Below are 15,356 nucleotides of genomic sequence, written 5' to 3'. Positions count from 1 at the left end.
AAAGGCACATTTTTTCTTGTGTCATTTTTTTAAACGACTTTTTTTTTTTTTTTTTTTTTGCATTTTAGTCTAAATATGAGATCTGAGGACTTTTTGACCCCAGATCTCATATTTAAGAGGACCTGTCATGCTTTTTTCTATTACAAGAGATGGTTACATTCCTTGTAATAGGAATAAAAGTGATCCAATCTTTTTTTTTTTAAAAAAACAGTGAAAAAATAAATAAAATAAAGTAAAATAAATAATAAAAAAATAAATAAATTTTAAAGCGCCCCATTACGCCGAGCTCGCGCGCAGAAGCGAACGCATACGTGAGTAGCGCCCGCATATGAAAACGGTGGTCATGTGAGGTATTGCCGCGACCGGTAGAGCGAGAGCAATAATTCTAGCCCTAACGCAAAACATGCAATCTGTAGAATTTTTTAAACGTCGCCTATGGAGATTTTTAAGGGTAAAAGTTTGACGCCATTCCACGAGCGGGCGCAATTTTGAAGCGTGACATGATGGGTATCAATTTACTTGGCGTAACATTATATTTCACAATATAAAAAAAAATTGGGCTAACTTTACTGTTATCTTATTTTTTTAATCAAAAAAGTGAATTTTTTCCAAAAAAAGTGCGCTTAGAAGACCGCTGCGCAAATACGGTGCAAAAAAAAGTATTGCAATGACCGCTATTTTATTCTCTAGGGTGTTAGAAAAAAAACAATATATAATGTTTGGGGGTTCTAAGTAATTTTCTAGCAAAAAAACCTGTTTTAAACTTGTAAACACCTAAAATCCAAAACGAGGCTGGTCTTAAAGTGGTGAAGTGGTTAATACTGATCTGGATCAGCCTCCCCCTGTGTAGGAGGAAGTGACCCTCCCAACTGCATTCTTCTCAGGTGTCAGAGATTTTCACTTTCATTTCTCTTCCTCTGTCAGCGATGGCGTCTGCTAACCTGGGAGCTGAGCTGGAATGTTCCGTCTGTCTGAACATTTATACAGATCCTGTAAACCTGAGATGTAGTCACAACTTCTGCCGGGTCTGTATTGATCGTGTGCTGGATACACAGGAGGGGTCTGGAGGATATTCCTGTCCTGAATGTAGAGAGAAGTTTCCGGATCGGCCTGCACTGCAGAGGAACATAACACTACGTAACATAGTGGAGAATTTCATGTCTGCTCAGCCAGATCAGGAGGAGTCCGGGGTCTTCTGTAATCACTGTGTGGACTATCCTGTACCTGCTGTTAAATCCTGTCTGCACTGTGAGGTTTCTCTGTGTGATAAACACCTGAGAGTCCACAAAAAGTCTCCAGAACACGTCTTATGTGACCCCACCTTGTCCATGGAGAGCAGGAAATGTTCCATCCATAAAGAAATTTTGAAGTATTACTGCACTGAGGATGATATCTGTATCTGTGTGTCCTGCACTTTGGCTGGAGAACATCGAGGACACCAGGTGGAGATGCTGGATGAGGCTTCTGAGAAGAAGAAGGAGACACTGAGGAATGTTCTGCAGAACCTTCTGATAAAGAGAGAGGAGATGGGGGAAAGAGTCCAGAGTCTGCAGGAACACAGGAGGAAAGTAGAAGAAAAAGCATCTGGTGACACCGAGAGAGTCACTGTCCTGTTTAGAGATCTCAGGAGACGTCTGGAAGACCTGGAGAAGAGAGTCCTGAGGGAAATCTCCGGGAGGGCAGAGGGGATCTCCATCTCCATCCGGGATCTGGAAATAAAGAAGGAGGAGCTGTCCAGGAAGATGCGTCACATTGAGGAGCTGTGTAACATGACGGATCCACTGACTGTCTTACAGGAATCAGACACAGGTGACTTGTGTGATACTGAGGATGGAGATAATGAGGACAGAGAGAGACATGAGGAACTCCTCCATGATGGAGGGGGTCTGGATGTGGATGGGATATCACACACATTACACACATTATCTGATATAATAACTGAAGGAAATGTATCCTTCTATATACAGAGAGCTGCAGACTTATTACTGGATGTAAACACAGCTAATAATAAACTCCATATATCAGATGACAGGAAAACTGTATCCAGGTCAGATAGAAAACAGAATTATCCAGAAACACGAGAGAGATTTCTGCGTTATTCTCAGGTGTTGAGCAGTCGGAGTTTCTCCTCAGGGAGACATTACTGGGAAGTGGATGTCGGGGGACCAGATTGGTGGATAGTCGGGATGTGTTACCCCCGTATAGAGAGGGCAGGAAAGCGGTCACTGATTGGAAAGAATAAGAAGTCCTGGTGTTTGTGGAGGAAAGAAAATTACTATGGGGTGAGACATGACAGTAAAGAGATCCTCTTACCCTCCAATATCTCCAGTAACAGAGTCAGGATAGATCTGGATTATGAGGTCGAGCGGATCTCCTTTTATGATCTGTGTGACCCGATCCGACATCTCCACACCTTCACCACCACCTTCACTGAGCCCCTCCATGCTGTGATAGGTGTATGGAGAGGTTGTATAAAGATCTGTGGGGGGAATAGGGAATAATAGTCATTCTTTTCTTAGTTGTGGATGGAGTGGGGAGAATTAGAACCCCTGTCAGGTTTTTACTAGACTATCCAGATCTCCATTAGATTTCTCCTCACTTCCTGTCCCGGTGACAAGATTTTACCAAGCAGGAAGTGAGGGGAGCTCTCCACAATTGTAATAAAATCTGACTGGGGCTCTAGCCTTCCCCTATTCTACTAAAAATGTATGTCTGGGTCCCCTTTGCTGATTTCCTCTCCTATCTGGAATCACCAGATAGCAGTAAAAACCCAACAGGTGTTCTAATCCTTCCTCACTCCATCCAAAACTATAAAGAAAAGTTCTTAGCTTGGCATAGACTGTAATAGAATGTATCAGTAATATAATTGTGTTGGTGTCACTGTTATCAGCACTGAGATGTATATTGCTGTGCAGCATGTTCTCCGGTCTCACCCTCATCTTCCCCACCAGAGAGGACAATACCTTACAGAGACACGGCATACATTAGACTGGTAGTATGTAAAATATACGGGAAGCCAAAGAGGGTGAGACCGGAGAACACGCTCAGGGCTGCTGTTAGAAATCATGGGGCCCCGTACATTACCTGACAGGGATCCCCCAGCCTGGATGGGTGTGTGGGGTCAGGTGTATGGCTCTGAACACAGCTTCAGCCGCATGAACAAATTACTCATTTATGTGCCAGAGTACCTGTGGGAAGGAACCCTTAGTTAAGTTTTTTTTACAATTGATTTTTTTTTATTTTTTACAGTTTTTAACAGCCCTGTAAGGGGGGGGGGTGAAATATCAGGGGTCTAAACAGACCCCTGATGATTCACTCTTGTGACAGAGGAGGAGATTGAGGACAGAGATCCCCAATCCTTTCTCTGCAGAGAATAAATGAACAGGAGGTGCTCTGTACAGAGGCTTTCTATTCATTCACAAACGGAAGCATAGTAAACACACTTCAATTATGGATGAACACAGAAGTGATCAGTATCAATCATTCACTGTGTTCATTCAGGAAAGGAAGGGGCTGATAAATTTGACACATTTACTGGTCCTCCTCTGTGCTCGCAGCAGCTGACAGCCAGCGGGAGGGAGAGGAAAAGAAGCTGGAAGAGCTGAGGGGCACAGGGGGATCAGAGCTGAATGGAATGGGGATTGTGGACAGGAGAAGGGTGATCAGAGGAGTGGTTGGACAGTCACCGAAACCGATCCCCCTGGGGCAACCACCAGGAAGGAGAAGTCATCTGTACTGTGGGGGAGATGGTGGGGGCTCTGAGCTGTGATCAGCAGCTTTTCGAACTGCCTGCACCATAAAGCTGTCCAGACACCATACAGGAGGGCCGGTTCTACCCCCTCTGTGGCCCTGAACACGCTGAACAGCAATATACATCACAGTGCTGCTAACAGTCACACCAAACTGATTGGGTCTCACGCTCTAGGGTTCCCCAAATATGCCCCAGTCCCTGGGGGCCCAAATATTTCCCATTCTGCCTAAAAAAATGTAATATTGTCTGGGGGCCCCAAACATTTCCAAGGGTCTGGTGGCAGGGCCGAGCCAAAGAGTTACAGAAGAGGCGACCAACTTGGGTGCTTTAGCGGGATGGAGGCACAAAAATGGCAGAACCTGCAACTTTTACCGCTATAGTTCACAGCTCATGGGGGGAGGACACTTTGATTTTTTGCCTTGGCTGCTAAAGGAGTCTGTCTGGGGCCCCAAGTGTGTCTCATTACCTAGGGATCCTATATGAGGCTTTATTGTTTTTATTTTTTTTGAGACCCAAGTATGTCACATTGTTTTGGGATGCCAAATGGTCTTAAAGAGACTTTGACACTTGTCCACTCAGGGCCCAACCCGACCCCTTTATATTCCCCAATATTGCTCTCCTCTGCTGCTCCATCCACCCCCCCCCCTCATGTGGGCTCCATGGTGGATTATGTCAGAACACAGGATTGATGTTGTCACCCCTCCCTCATGTGACAGTATTCAAGCCTGGCGATTGGCTGCTTAGGCCTGAGCATTGTATGCTGGGAGAAAATCACATGATCCCTCATACCCGTGAAATTGAGAACCTAGCAAGGGCTTTGATGGAGCAACAACATATTGGGCAACAGCAAAGCAGAATATATAGGGGGGTTTGGAGGGTTTTCAAGAGAATCTCCCACTTTACCCTGAAAGGACAAAATGGGTTGAGTCTCTTTATCCCGCCTCTGGGCTGGCCAAAGGTTCCTCTGTCAGTATGACTATGTTCAGTGGTAAGAGGTGATGGGGTGCACTGATCTGGCACTGATCTGGGGGTGCAGTGTTTACCTGGAGAGATGTACTAGTGGTGATCAGCGTGGGGGGTATAGGGGTGTCAGTGAGTCAGGGTGCAGGTGTCTGTGTTGATGGATCAGTGTGGGGGATGTTGCTGTGTCAATGAGTGGGGGTGCAGGTGTCTATTCTGACGGATCAGTGTGGGGGGTGTAGGGGTGTCAGTGAGTGGGGGTGAAGGTATCTGTGTTGATGGATCAGTGTGGGGGGTGTAGGGGTGGGAATCTGGGGTCTGTGTTGACGGATCAGTGTGCGGGGTGTAGGGTTGTCAGTGAGTGGGGGTGGAGGTTTCTATGTTGATGGATCAGTGTGGGGGTTGTAGGGGTGGGGGTGCAGGTGTCTGTGTTGATGGATCAGTGTTGGGGTGTCAGGTCAGTGAGTGGGGATGCAGGTGTCTGCAATGATGGATCAGTGTGGGGGGTGTAAGGGTGGGGTGCAGGTGTCTGTGTTGATGGATCAGTGTGGGGGATGTTGCTGTGTCAATGAGTGGGGGTGCAGGTGTCTGTGCTGACGGATCAGTGTGGGGGGTGTAGGGGTGTCAGAGAGTGGGGTGCAGGTGTCTGTGTGGATGGATCAGTGTGGGGGGTGCAGGTGTCTGTGTTGATGGATCAGTGTGGGGGGTTATTGGTGTGTCAGGGAGTGGGGGTACAGGTGTCTGTGTTGATGGATCAGTGTGGGGGGTGTAAGTGAGTGGGGGTGCAGGTGTCTGTGTTGGTGGATGAGTGTGGGGGTGTTGGGGTGTCAGTGAGTGGGGGTGCAGGTGTCTGTGTTGATGGGTCAGTGTGCGGGGTGTAGGGATGTCAGAGAGTGGTGTGCAGGTGTCTGTGTGGATGGATCAGTGTGGGGGGTGCAGGTGTCTGTGCTGATGGATCGGTGTGGGGGGTGCAGGTGTCTGTGTTGATGGATCAGTGTGGGGGGTTATTGGTGTGTCAGGGAGTGGGGGTGCAGGTGTCTGTGTTGATGGATCAGTTTGTGGGGGGAGCTGACTGGTCTCTCCCTTTAAAACTGTGTCCTAGTAAAAGCTGCCTACATACTGTGCATGGAGTCTGTACAATAGTTCTGGAATTTTTCTCTGAAATAATAAACTCTACTTTTTATTTCACTATAAAACTTGCCTCCTCTCTCCTTCTTAAATTGCAGCCCAATCAAGCTGATCACATATTCCTGCCACTGTACTATACATCTGGCTATTGTAAATAAAGAGTGCAGCGCTAAAAATATACTTGCAATATATAAAACAAGGCATATAACAGGTGCAAAGATTAATAAAGTGCATTCAGTGCAATCAATAATTTAGGAACAATATATAGGAAATCAAAAGCAAAATATTGCATAAAAAATAGAACATGTAATAAAGTAAAAAATGGAGGCTTAACACGGACACCTTTATTGGGTAAGTTACTCCTGTGCCCACTGAAGTAAACTCAGTCACCTTTCTCCCCCGGTATGTATTGATTCTACAGGCCTGACATTTCCCATAAAGGTAATAACCTTCCAGATCTCCAAAAAAGGTGAGTCTACTAGAAGGGCTTAAGACATTGGGTGCTACTGTTTTTCTTAAATTGGGTGCCCCCCTGAGGAAGACCCGGGGTTGGTCAGGCATTAATTATCCTCTTGATTGCCCAATGATGGCTTGAGAAGGTAGTAAACAAAGCTGATCCAAAATCGTCCGAATTTCCACCTCGGACTGGATTATCAGTTATCAATTGCTGACGATCCCTATTCCCAACTTCCAGTATGAGGCAATCTAAAGCTTTTTCATTATAGCCTTTGGCCAAAAACCTGGTTTTAAGAATGGGTGCTTCCCTCAAGTAGTCATCCAAATGAGTACAGTTGCATTTTAAACACAAAAACTGGCCTATAGAAACTGCACTTACCCAGGAGGGATGGTGACAGGAGTCTAGTGGAATGTACCCATTCCTATCTGTTGGCTTGAAGAAGGTCGAGGTAACAATTCTACCCTCTTGCATCGAGATTTTCAGATCCAGAAAATGGATCTTAATAGGACTCTATGTATTAGAAAGAATATTGTAGTCCGACCGGCGGACAAGGGAGGGGCTATCGTATTTTTGGATCATATAGTGATACATATACCCCTTTACCCATGGACAATACGTTGAAATTTAAAAAGGAATTGAAATTACTTGTAGAGAAAGGTTTCAATATGGGCATTTTGAATAAAAAGGAGGAGGAACATCTGGTACCCCTGGCCCCTAGATTGCCTACTGTGTACTCGCTGCCCAAAATTCATAAAACCTTGGTAAATCCCCCAGGAGGACCCATCATCAGTGGCATCGATTCTATCACATCCAGAGTAGGCAAGTATATTGATTATTACTTGTAGCCATTGGTGATGGGTACTCCTTCTTTTCTTAAGGATACGAAACATGTTATTAATATTTTAAATACTATTGAATGGAAGCCCATGTATCTATTGGTGACTGCAGAGGTTGCATCTTTGTATACAGCCATTTCACACAAATTGTAGTATGAAGCGGTCCAATGCTTTCTCTTTCAGGATTCCACTGTTCCCTCTGTACAAAGTAATTTTATTTTAGAATTGCTCGATTTTTCCATGTCACACAACTACTTCAGGCATGATGGTGTATTTTATCTGCAAACAAAAGGCGTGGCCATGGGGGCAAAATTTGCCCCCAGTATGACCAACCTTTTCATGTTGAAGTGGGAAGAGGACACAATTCTATGTAATAGACGTTCAGAGTAAATTATATTGAAAAGATTCATCGATGGGCGGCACAGTGGTGTAGTGGGTAGCACTCTCACCTAGCAGTAAAAGGGTCGCTGGTTCGAATCCCAACCACGACACTACCTGCCTGGAGTTTGCATGTTCTCCCTGTGCCTGCGTGGGTTTCCTCCGGGTACTCCGGTTTCCTCCCACACTCCAAAGACATGTTGGTAGGTTAATTGGCTTCTGTCCAAAAATTGGCTTTAGTATATGAATGTGAGTTGGGGACCTTGGATTGTTGGCTCCTTAAGGGTAGGGACTGATGTGAGGGTGTACTCACTCAGGTTGAACTGGATGGACTGGTGTCTTTATTCAACCTTACTAACTATGTAACTAACTATGTAACTATGATGTTCACTTCATATGGGATGGTGACCTCCAATCAGTTAATTCATTTTTGACCTTTTTGAATAGCAACAATAGTCATGAGGCGAGTTCTATTGAGATCCATTTTCTGGATCTAAAAATCTCAATACAAGAGGGTAGAATTGTTACCTCGACCTTCTTCAAGCCGACGGATAAGAATGGGTACATTTCACTAGACTCCTGTCACCATCCCTCCTGGGTAAGTGCAGTTCCTAAAGGACAGTTTTTGCATTTAAAACGCAACTGTACTCATTTGGATGACTACTTGAGGGACGCACCCATTCTTACAACCAGGTTGTACTGGAAGTTAGGAATAGGGATCGTCAGCAACTGATAACTGATAATCCGGTCCGAGGTGGAAATTTGGACGATTTTGGATGAGCTTTTTTTACTACCTTCTCAAGCCATCATTGAGCAATCAAGAGGATAATCAAGAGGCACTGGCCAATTATAAAAAATGACCGTGTCCTTAGTCCTCTAATGCCTGACCAACCCCGGGTAATCTTCAGGGGAGCACCCAATTTAGGAAAAACAGTAGCACCCAATGTCTTAAACCCTCCTTTTTAGACCTACCTTTTTCGGAGATCTAAAAGGCTATTACCTTTGTGGCAAATGTCAGGCCTATAGAATCAATTCATACTGGGGGAGAAAGGTGACTGAGTTTACTTCAGTGGGCACAGGAGTAACTTACTCAATAAAGTGTCCGTGTGGCCTGGAATATGTGAGGCGCACGAATGCTAGAACATATAGCCAACATCCAAAAGAGTTTTGACAAACATGATGTTTCTAATTTTTATGATTTGAAGCATAACCGAGACTCCACGGGCACTACCTTTGTTGTCCTTGAAAAATATGTTCCCCACTGCCGCGGTAACAATGGCAAACTGAATATTTCTAGAGCCGAGACCAATTGGATCTATAAATTGTGTTCTCATGTGCCTCGTGGCTTGAATGTGGGTTTGGACATCAACTGTTTTATTAATAATAGTTAATGCCCCCTCCACTATGTTAGAGTGTTCCCTTTGTCATGACTTCCTTGTCTCCCTAATGGGGGTATTTATATCACAGATACAGGCATGTGTGCGTACCCCTGATGACGTCATTGATGACTAAACGATCATCAGGACTGATACGTACACACGCTACTGTGCATGCGCGATCGCTATCTGGCCATTTACAAGGGATTTGTTTGGATTTTTGTATCTATCTGCCTGCATTTAACTAATCTGATGTAAGTGCATTACTTTTTATTAAATTTGAAGCTGATACAGTATCACACTATGTGGAGTCTTTTGTTCCATATATACTTCAGATGATCCATTGATGGTTTTTGGCACTACTTCCTGGTTTGTTGAGAGCCTTCTGGTTTACCAATTAAGGACACCTGAGAGAGCACCTGGGCCTTTCTTCAGTGGATCAGAGATCCAGTCAATCGCTGTATGACCTCCCTGAGTAAGAAGGGGTGGGGGTCGCAGGCTTTCTAGTAAGCCTCCATTTTTTACTTTGGTGATGGGTGTCACACAGCTGGGTGTTTGATCATCATTTTAACATGGTTTTGCAATGGACTTTACACATTGACTTTAGTCCCATATGATTTTTTTTCAGAGATCTGCACCCTTTTTATATATTGCACTGATATTTATGCTTGAAATTGATCTCTAGCTGAATTCTTTTGCACAATTGATGGCACTTATTGCACTTTAATTAAAACATGTTTTATTTTTAATTTCTGCTTAATTCTTTTTTATGCAGTATTTTGCTATTGATTTCCTATATATTGTTCATACACTATTGATTGCACTGAATGCACTTTATAAATCTTTGCACCTGTTATATATTGCAAGTATATTTTTAGTGCTGCACTCTTTATTTACATATTGTTTGTGTCTGGTATCTGGGTTATAGTGCACAGCTGCTGTTTTGTTTTAGTTTCTAAGCGCGGATACAATTTTACACTTATATACATCTGCCCCTGGACAACGTCACCTTTGACGAAACGGCGTAGGGAGGAGCGGCGCGCTGACGTCACCATTACAACGTGTAGTCCCGGAAGCAACGGGCGAACCGGCTCAAATGTTTTACAGGCGCTAATTTTCCACTATTTTGTAAGTGCAATCCTTTAATTAATAAAACGCATACAGTTTTACACTATGGTAGTTTTTCTTTTCAATTTGGCTATCTGCTGATCCTGAGGTATTCAGGGACGATCTGAGAGGAGGAGAGGTGCCATCTGGTGGACACACACAGAGACCTTGGCTGGGTTATAAGCCTAAAGTGGATGTGATCTCCCTAAAAAGAGATCTGTGCAGCTGGTAAGAGGCAGTCATTTTCCAGGTGGAGGAACCTTTCTATCCCAAATCACTTTTTCTACGGTGTTTCCTTGTTTTAAGTCACAAATCAACTAGTGAAGAAAAGACATTTTATATTATGAATATTATTATTCATTATATTATATTATTATTATGAATACTTCGTGATCGGCAGCAATATCTGTTTAGAGAATCTGTGGTGATAAGAGTTTTTTCAGTGACTTTTTTTACGTTATTACATGGATGACTTCTAATGCACCCAGGCTCAAACATTGTGATGCAAGTTGTTTATCATTTCACTACATGTGTAAGAATTTTTTAGATTGGGACTAAATATGTCCCTTTTTTGATTGGGATACACAATACTGGTGGACTAATATTATCATCATTCATGTGGACTCATAATGCGCGGTATTTCCTTTTGACTTATATACATCTGACTATTGCCCCTGAAATAAGAGGCTGTCTTTTTTATTTTAGGATAAAAACTGCCTCATCTCTGTAATGTGGGGTTGGGGGTTAAAAGAGTTTTTGCGTGCTCTGTGTTGGTAATTGGTAAACTTTTAATGCCGTTGGTAGTGTGAAAAAAGGACATCACAAGCTATACTATGAAACTTTTTGTAGTATAGATTGGTACGAAGTTGGGGGATTTCGCTTTATTTTTTTCAGTAAAATTGTTTATAGATTTTTAGATCTGTTGTGACTGCTACTTTCACCAGTCAATTCTGAGAGCTGATAAAAAAATGAATTAGGTCTCTGGGCTGTACGGTACTTTTTTTGCATTGTCCATGTCCCCCGCCAGTAGTGCAAAGCTTCTCATGACCTTTCTTAGACAGCTCCTTGTCTATTACCCTTGAAAATTGCCAGAATTGATTTTCAAACGTTATTCCCCATAGACTTCAATGGGGTTCGTATTATATTTGTCAATTTTTGGACTTTATGGTGGGGTTGTAGAATGGCCTGCAAATTGTCAGGGATTGTGAGATCCACAAACAAGTGTCTAAACCGCCAGTCAGTTAATGAAGAGGATATTAGATAAGCCTGAGATACATTGATGACCTGTAAATTCATCTCAGATGGCCTGTAGACTTTATTTTATGGGATTTTATTGAATGTGAATCATCAGATCCTATGGTTACCGTGCATTAGACCAGTGGTCTTCGGCGCCATACCTCCAGGAAGCCTATCAGGGACAGTTTTTCAGTTTCCAAAGCTCCCGTATGTCTCTAATTTCCAGGGACGCTCCTGGTGTTGGGTTTGTCCCTGAACTGGTTTTCTAAACTCACCAACTACACCGTAAAAAAAATCTCTTTTTTATTAAATATTTTTCTAAGAACAATTTATGTATTTTTTTAAGATTGCATTTAGGATAATATAAGAACACAGATGTGTAACTCATGTTATGCAGTTCCTGTAGCACTGGGCCCTAAGACGTTCCACCACCGGGGTGGGGGCCATGACAACTGGAAAACATGTGAAAGGTTCCTGCTTTGGTAAACCGTTCACACTGCTGCAACCCCAAAGTTGTGTGAATTTTTTTTTTTTTTTGCAATTTCCTTGTGACTTCCTTGTGACTTTTTTGATTTGATATTGCAGTCAATGGCACTCAAACTACAGAAAAGTAGTGCAGGAACCACTTTTTTTCGAGTTGCATTGATTAAGACAGCACCCATTGAAATGAATGTGTTTCGACTTGTCATGCGACTTTATGGGGTTGATTTATGGGGTTGATTTACTAAAACTGGAGAGTGCAAAATCTGGTGCAGCTCTGCGTAGAAACCATTCAGCTTCCATGTTTTTTTGTCAAAGCTTAACTGAACAAGCTAGAAGTTAGAAGCTGATTGGTTATTCTGCACAGCTACACCAGATTTTGCCCTGTCCAGTTTTAGTAAATCAACTCCTCTGTGTCGCAAGTTGCATGCAGCAGTGTGAACAGAGGCTTGTAAAGGGTCCTGTGATGGGAGTAAAGGGCCCTGGGATCAGTGGGAAGAGCCCTGGGCCCGGAGCAAAGCTCCGCGGGCTCGGAGGGAAGTGCCCTGGGACTGATAGAAAGAGCCCTGGGATGGATGGAAAGGGCCCCGGGCGTCAGGGGGGCCCTTTATGGTTTCTTGCACCAGGTTCTAGTTATACTTCTGACCTGTAGTCATGTCCACAGTCTCCAACCACAACTGTAAAATGTACCCAGTCCCTCACTGTCTTCTGTAGCAAATCTCCGGACTTCAGCCAACCCCGTAGCATGTCCCAGTCTCCAACCACGCCTATAACATCCCAAATCTGTCCAAACATACAATTTGGATCTGCAGATCTGACACCACAGTTCTAGGGAGTTGTTGAGAACAGGCATTACATCAACACAGATTGATTGCCTTGTAGCCCATCTTCACATAAAGGATTTTGCCTCTCCAATGCTGCCCTCTTCAGATCGGTGAACCAACAACAACAAAAAAGACAAGGGGGCACAAAGGCCTACAGCAATACCCAATAATCCATTTATCAGATAAGAGTAAAAGCCAAATGCATACTTACAAAGTATCACAAGCATAAATGCATTGAGTACGCAACCCAAGTCTTCCAGGAACCAAGATGTGGCAGGGTTTCAGCAAGTCCTGGACATCTTACTGACATACATGCTAACGCATTTTGAGGGACGTGCCCTCTTCCTCACAGCTTAACTTGTGCACTGAGGAAGGGGGAATGTCCCTTGAAACACGTTGGCATGTATGTCTATGAGATGTCCAGGACTTGGTGAAACCCATCCACATCTTACTTTCTCTGAGACTTGGGTTGCATACTCAATTCACGTATGCTTAAGGCACCTTCTAAGTATGCGTTTGGCTTACTTTTAACTAATAAATGGATTATCGGGTAATGCACTAGGCCTTTGCACACCGTTGTCTTTTGTTTTGTTTTTAATCGTCAATCTCTCACTTTATTCTGCAACACGGCCCCAGTCTCCAACCATACCTGTAACCTGTCCCCAAGCACCCACTGTCATCTGTAGCATGTTCCCACTCCCCAAACACACCTGTAGTATATCCAGGGTGTCCATTATCTCCAAACACAACTGTAGTATGTCCACCATCTACAACCACACCTGTAGTATGTCTATTATCTCTAACCACAACTGTAGTATGTCCACCATCTTCAACTACAATTTTTGTATGTCCAACATCCCCAACTATAACTCCAGTATGTCCACCATCCTCAACTATACCTGTAGTATGTCGAACATCCTCAACTATACCTGTAGTATGTTCACCATCCCCAACTATAACTCCAGTATGTCTACCATCCCCAACTACAGCTCCAGTATGTCTACCATCCCCAACTACAGCTCCAGTATGTCTACCATCTCCAACCACAGCTCCAGTATGTCCACCATCTCCAACCACTGCAGTCTGTCGACCGTCTCCAAACCATCACTACAGTATGTCCACCACCCCTAACCACACCTGTACTATGTCCACCATTTCCAACCACAATTGTAGTATGTCCTCCATCTCCAACCACAATTGTAGTATGTTCACCATCTCCAACCACACCTGTAGTATGTCCACCATCTCCAACCACACCTGTAAAATGTCCCAAGTCTTTGAATGTCTTCTTTAGCATGTCTCGGTCTCCAATGTGCTGCATGTCTTCAGCTTCTAATTACACCTCTAACGTGTTGCAAGTTTCTCATTGTCTTCTGTAGCATGTCTCTAGTCTCCAGCCACACCTGCAGTATGTTCATTTTTCAACTACACCCATGTCATGTCCCCAGTCTCTCACTCAGTAGCATTTCCCCTTTTCCAGCCAAATCTGCATTATATATTCACTCTCCAAACCCACCTTTATCATGTCCCCAATCTCTGATCATCATTTCCTCCAGGAAGTTAGTCTGCAGTCTCTCATGGTTCTTTGGTTAGCATTATAGGCCCCTTATGCCTTGTAAGTTGACAATCTCTGTTCTACACCATTCCTAACCATGCCAATGTGTGCCATTTGACTGGGGCCCCAAAATAAGAAGACATGCCTCTGAATCCTTTTGTGTCCATGGCATAATATTATTCCCATATTGTGTTTGGTGTATTCCCAGAATCCACAGAATATGTGGGGGCTATATAAACAAAGAAAACTACTAATGATGCTTTTTTTTTAATAAGTACATAATTAACCCCTTCAGATCTGCGCTATAGCCAATGACGGCTACAGTGCGGATCTGCTTTGCCAGGAGGCCGTCAATAGATGTCCTCCCCTTTGCACGCTCACCACGCCCACCTGAAGGGTGCGCGCTGTGATCACCCGAGTCAATGAGACTCGGGTGATCTCAGATCGGAGTAAGGGGTCGATCCCGGGCCCTTACCACGTGATCAGCTGTCAGCCAATGACAGCTGATCACGCAATGTAAACAGAAGATCGGTAATCGGCTTTCTTTTTCCTTCTCACGCTGACAGCATGAGGAGAAAAAAAAAGCCTATCACTGGCTTCTGTTAAAGGGACATCGGTCCCCGAAGAGGAAGAGACGAAGCCGCCTCGTCTGTGCCCACCAGTACCACCTGCCAGTGCCACGAATCAGTGCCCACAGTGCCACGAATCAGTGCCCACCAGTACATAAGTGCCAGCAATCAGTGGCACCTATTAATGCCCATGAGTGCCACCTATCAATGCCCACCAGTGGTGCCAATCAGTGCCTCATCGCTGCCACCTAGCAGTGCTGCCTATTAGTGTCACCTACCAGTGCCGATCAGTGCCCATCACTGCCAGCTATCAGTGCCACCTATCAGTGTCACCTATTAGTGCCCTTCAGTGCCACCTATCAATGCCCATCAGTGCCGCCCATCAGTGCCACCTATTAGTGCCCACCAGTGCCGCCTATTAGTGCCCATCAGTGACGCCTTATCAGTGTCCATCAGTGCAGCCTCATCAGCGTACATCAATGAAGGAGAAAAATGTAAACAAAATATAAAATGGTTTTGTATTATTTATTTTTTTTCATTTGGTCTTTTTTAATTTTTTAACAAAAAACAAACAAACCAGAGGTGATCAAATATCACCAAAAGATCTATTTGTGGGAAAAAAATTATAAAAATTTCATTTGGGTACAGTGTTGTATGACCGCGCAATTGTCATTCAAAGAGTGACAGCGCTAAAAGCTG

The 15,356-nt window shown here is 43.9% G+C and overlaps 1 protein-coding gene and 1 long non-coding RNA gene across 2 annotated transcripts; both read left to right on the top strand.

Moving 5' to 3' along the window:
• The first annotated feature begins 419 nt into the window (after positions 1-419).
• Positions 420-4,940, top strand: LOC141133664 (E3 ubiquitin-protein ligase Midline-1-like). Its single transcript, XM_073623160.1, has one exon. It carries the CDS (start codon positions 927-929, stop codon positions 2,499-2,501), a length of 1,575 nt encoding a protein of 524 aa, XP_073479261.1. The 5' UTR covers positions 420-926; the 3' UTR covers positions 2,502-4,940.
• Positions 4,941-5,447: 507 nt separating this feature from the next.
• LOC141134904 (uncharacterized) lies at positions 5,448-5,907 on the top strand. The gene is made up of 2 exons (XR_012243277.1): positions 5,448-5,499; positions 5,746-5,907. It is a non-coding gene; the product is annotated as an uncharacterized lncRNA (long non-coding RNA).
• The last annotated feature ends 9,449 nt before the right edge of the window (positions 5,908-15,356 follow it).

This window comes from Aquarana catesbeiana, linkage group LG03, assembly GCF_042186555.1.
Source record: "Aquarana catesbeiana isolate 2022-GZ linkage group LG03, ASM4218655v1, whole genome shotgun sequence".
Classification (NCBI taxonomy): domain Eukaryota; kingdom Metazoa; phylum Chordata; class Amphibia; order Anura; family Ranidae; genus Aquarana; species Aquarana catesbeiana.
The sequence above is the reverse complement of the archived record's forward strand: the minus strand, read 5'-3'. Positions and strand labels throughout refer to the sequence as shown.

Bases quoted from the DNA above. Each gene is read 5' to 3' on its own strand.
- LOC141133664 (XM_073623160.1), top strand. From the start codon at position 927: ATGGCGTCTGCTAACCTGGGAGCTGAGCTGGAATGTTCCGTCTGTCTG.